Source organism: Myotis davidii, unplaced genomic scaffold, assembly GCF_000327345.1.
Source record: "Myotis davidii unplaced genomic scaffold, ASM32734v1 scaffold197, whole genome shotgun sequence".
Taxonomy (NCBI): Eukaryota; Metazoa; Chordata; class Mammalia; order Chiroptera; family Vespertilionidae; genus Myotis; species Myotis davidii.
In genome coordinates this window covers 4541746-4546545 of record NW_006291549.1, presented here as the reverse complement: position 1 = coordinate 4546545, position 4800 = coordinate 4541746, and the positions used below count along the sequence as shown (strand labels likewise).

At 41.5% G+C, this 4800-nt stretch overlaps 1 protein-coding gene across 2 annotated transcripts in view; it reads right to left on the bottom strand.

Moving 5' to 3' along the window:
* The window catches only part of FOCAD (focadhesin), a 280601-nt gene that overhangs the window by 191617 nt on the left and 84184 nt on the right, over positions 1–4800 (bottom strand). For both annotated transcript variants that reach the window (XM_006764937.2, XM_015564735.1), the window contains exon 9: positions 645–732. In XM_006764937.2, coding sequence (XP_006765000.1) covers positions 645–732 — 88 coding nt within the window. The remainder of the gene's footprint in view (positions 1–644; positions 733–4800) is intronic.

The window sequence follows — 4800 nt, the reverse complement described above, 5'->3', positions numbered from 1 at the left end:
GAATCATTGATTGGCTGCCTCCTGCAAGCCTCCACTCAAACTGGGTATCAAGCCCACAACAATGTGCCCTAACTGGGAACTGAACCCTGACCTCCTATTTCATAGGTCTATGCTCAACCACTGAACCACACTGGCCTGGCCACATCATTCTTAAATAGAACATTTTTGCCTCCCTTTAGTCCCATTCCTCACTTTTCTTTAAAAAAAATACTGGACAGTGGGGAGAATGTTATCTTTCATTTGTCTCACTAGGTTAATTAATAACCATAAATTAAATTTTGTCCAGCATGGCAAGAGTTTTGAATATCAGGGTATAGTTTTCAGAACAAATACAAATGCTAAACAATTATTTTGTTTCAAGGGTTTTATGCTATTGATTTTGAGTGTGCGGTACAACTGTGAATAGCTGATATGCCCTTCAATATATTTGCCAATGTCACTGCTAAATGGTCCTGCACAAGGTAATACCTTGTTGGACAAGAGAAAGAAGATTCTATGTGATAATGATAAATGAAGAAAATTCCTGAACAGAAACTCAAAATATACAGGACTTCACAGCATAACAGGATATACTGTATGTAGTTCAAGGGACTCCTGCCAACCCTCCGGCTATGTTTACTTCTCCTGTAGTCGGCGTCATTTACCGAGACTTAAGATTGGCTTCTGCTGACTTGCAGGAGTCTGTAGAAGTAGCAAAGCTATTCCAATTATGACCAGTTCCACGGGAAAATCCTAAAGAAAAGAAGAAAACACAAAGAGTTAAGAAGTTACCAGAGCCACGGCTTTATAACATGTACCCAGGAAGAGTATATTCAACATGAAAGATTATTAACCTGTTAGTCATGCCGCCACACCTATGGGCTCTGTATCCACAGATTCAACCAACTGCAAATCAAAAGTATCTTAAAAAATGGTCCATTGTTGCTGACGTGCACTATGGTTGCATCTGTACTGAACAGGTACAGACTTTTTCCTTGTCATTATTGCCTCTTATTCCCTAAACAATATAGTATTAACAACTATTTACATAGCATTTATATTGTATTGGGTCTTATAAGCACTCTAGAGATGATTTTAGGTGTTTATAGGAGGATATGCGTAGACTATATGCAAAAACTAGGCTAATTTATTTAGGAAACTTGAGCATTCTAGAGTTTGGTGTCCACAGGGGATCCTGGAACCAATCCCCCAAGGACACCAAGGGATGACTGGACACAAAGTTATGACCAGTAAGCCTGTTCTACTAAAGAAGAACCAGTGGATGCTGGAGCACTCATACATAAATTCAAAATCTTACATCCGGCCAAAGAGCAATAGGCTAAAAAAATCATTTAGAGGAGTAACATCTTAATACAATATAGCAGCACGTCTTCAAAACAGTGAATCTTTGCAAGCCACTAAAGACAACCCGAAATCCCGAATTTAAGAATATTTCATTCTCGAGAAGTAGCTCAGTTGTCTACTTACCTAATACAGACATGATTCATCTATATAACTCACATAATAAATTATACTAAATGCATTTTAATAAATCATATTATAATGGAAGAAACATTAGTGCCTAGGGAGGCAGAGATTATTTTTAAATTACAGTAATTTATTAAGCATATTTAAATGCAGCAAAGCAATAACCATAGAAACTTTAAATCATTAATTTCACTAAGTATATGAACAAAATGAAAAAGAGAAAAAGGACATGTACATTAAGTGCCAATAAATAAGATACAAGTGACATACAATATTATTTGAGGATTCTAAATACAGAAAACATTAACATATTATGGAACTAATGGAGAAAGGTCTACCACACTTTGCTAGAATTACTTCATTCTGAAATTTCACAGAAGTACCTGCAGAGCAGAAATACCTATAAATCATGAGGACAGGCAAGGAAAAAAGGATAGGTGAGGTAAAGCCACATTAAAGAAACCCTTGTGAGAAAACATCTGAGCCACTCAGAAGTTATAATCTTGGGGATGCTATCAACTCTGGCACAAATTAATAAATATCTCTCTATATAAAAGCCTAAGCAACCATTACAACCAGACGGTAGCTATGATGTGCACTGACCACCAGCGGGGAGACACCACAGGAGCTGCCCCCTGGTGGTCAGTGTGCACCCACAGCCAACCTCCCATGGCCAGCCAACCTCCCACAGTCCCTACCCCCGGCCGGCCAGGCAGCCCCAATCACCTGATTGGGGGCCGGCTAACCTCCTATGATCCTTCCCCCCTTCACCCTCCCACCTTCACCCTCGCCAGCTGGCCGGCCCAATTGGCCCTGATAGGGACTGGGTGAGATGACCCTGATCGCTGGCCAGGCTGAGAGACCCCACCCATGCACCAATTCATGCACCAGGCCTCTAGTATATCTACAAGTCATTTAAAAAGTGAAATTAATCACACTGCAAAATCTTCTAAGAATGTTTATGGACTTAAAAAAACCAGCTAGCCTGGCCGGTGTGGCTCCGTGGTTGAGTGTCAACCTATGAACCAGGAGGTCACGGTTCAATTCCTGGTCAGGGCACATGCCCAGGTTGCAGGCTTGATCCCCAGTGTGGGGCATGTAGAAGGCAGCCAATTAATGATTCTCTTTCAATATTGATGTTTCTCTCTCTCTCTCCCTCTTCCTCTCCCTTCCACTCTGAAATCAAAAAATATTTTTTTAAAACAGCTAGAGGAAAATTATTCTGAATTTTTAATGGAATATATTCTAATTTGTATCTTTGCAGCTTATATATGTTCACTATTTTGAAATACAGTTGAGAACCATGAAGCATTGTTATCTATTTGAGGACAATAAATGCATTTTGAAATAAATACGCTTACAGTATACGCCATCACACTATTCTTTGCCATTATCTTTTCCTCAACTTCATTTCAAATTCTGCATGTTCATAAAAAATAAAAAGAAAACCAGCAAGACGATTCAAATTTCAAGTTTACCATCTACCAAGAGGATTGGAGACAAAAGTATTCCTATATTTGAACGCTATCACGGGAGAGCCTTTTCCACACAAGCTGTCACTGAAAGGGTCACAAAGCTTTTCAGGGTTCTGAAACTGTCTAGACCAGCGGTTCTCAACCTGTGGGTCGTGACCCCTTTGGGGGTCAAACGACCCTTTCACAGGGGTCGCCTAAAACCATCGGAAAACATGTATATAATTACATATTGTTTTTGTGATTAATCACTATGCTTTAATTATGTTCAATTTGTAACAATGAAAATAGATCCTGCCTAGCAGATATTTACATTACGATTCATAACAGTAGCAGAATTACAGTTATGAAGTAGCAACGAAAATAATTTTATGGTTGGGGGTCACCACAACATGAGGAACCGTATTAAAGGGCCGCGGCATTAGGAAAGTTGAGAACCACTGGTCTAGACACATTTTACGTGGAACTGAAAAGTAGGAAGGCAGAAACAAGAGTAGCCTCTTCAGAATAGAGGGTGCAAGGAAAGAGCTGGAGATGCAAGACACCAAAAGTAAGGAGCAGTCATTGTGGAGATTAAATAATCCTACATTGCTTTCACTTCTGAGAGGTCGCAAGTTTTTTGTTTGCTTGATTGATTTCTAACAGACACTAAAGATTGGTACCATTTCATGAGCTCTTTTCATAAAAGCTGTGTTGGAATCTCGTGTGCCACTTCACACACTGCTGTAGTTCCTCTTGCTTCCGACCAGTGAGACATCCCGAAGCCCAGGGAGTTAAAACTTGCCAAGTAGGCAATGGAAGCCCAAGAACAAATTTCTCTTTATTCTGGGTCCTTCAGGGGGGTTCTGAGACATTTCATACGGCTACTCAGAATATTCTGTGGGATGGAGCAACCGGTGCTTGTAGCAGTGGCAAACTTGATAAATCTGTATCGCCTCTCCCACAGTCAGTATTTCACTCCTCTTGTCCCTCTCCCACATGCTTCCTGCGAGTGCACTTGCAAATGAATGCCTGTTCCATCAGCCTCTGCTCTGGGGAGGCCCAGGGTCTGCTTCTGTTTATTTTGGGGGAACCCAGGCTAATTCAGAGCCTACGTAGAAAAGGAAGTCAAATATTTTTTTAAAATATATTTTATTGATTTTTCACAGAGAGGAAGGGAGAGAGATAGAGAGTTAGAAACATCGATGAGAGAGAAACATCGATCAGCTGCCTCCTGCACATCTCCCTCCGGGGATGTGCCCGCAACCCAGGCACATGCCCTTGACCGGAATCGAACCTGGGACCTTTCAGTCCGCAGGCCGATGCTCTATCCACTGAGCCAAACCGGTTTCGGCGGAAGTCAAATATTTTAAAAAAGATGGAAATGCCATTGGAGTCTACCCTTGGAGTCTACCCTTTCGAGCACCACCTATGTGCCAAGGGATGCTGCTGTGAACAAGATGGTAGGGAAAACAAAGTGTAAGAAAGGCTACATCAGGGGTAAGTATCTGTGGCAGACACGGTGGCGATGGAGCCCAGCTCGGGGTCTCCCAGGGCCATGTCTGTGCCTACCCTGTCCCCAGGGCAGAGCTGACTGAGCCAAGCTGGGCCAATCAGACAATAGGAGCTTGATCAGATTCAGGATTTGTTTAGTTTCATTTTTTGTTTCTAAGATGACGGGAGTTGTGTGGTCTTTCATCCAGAAGCACACGTGTGTTGCTCTTCTTTTTTTGATGTTAGTAGTTGTTGAAGTTCAGTGCCTAATTCAATTAATTCATTAGGAGTTAGAGAAACTTGTCCGAGTGCACCAAGAGGGCGCAATCAGCAGAATTCACAATGTAGAAAACGCTACAGCTCACATAAACCCGGTCTCAATACATAC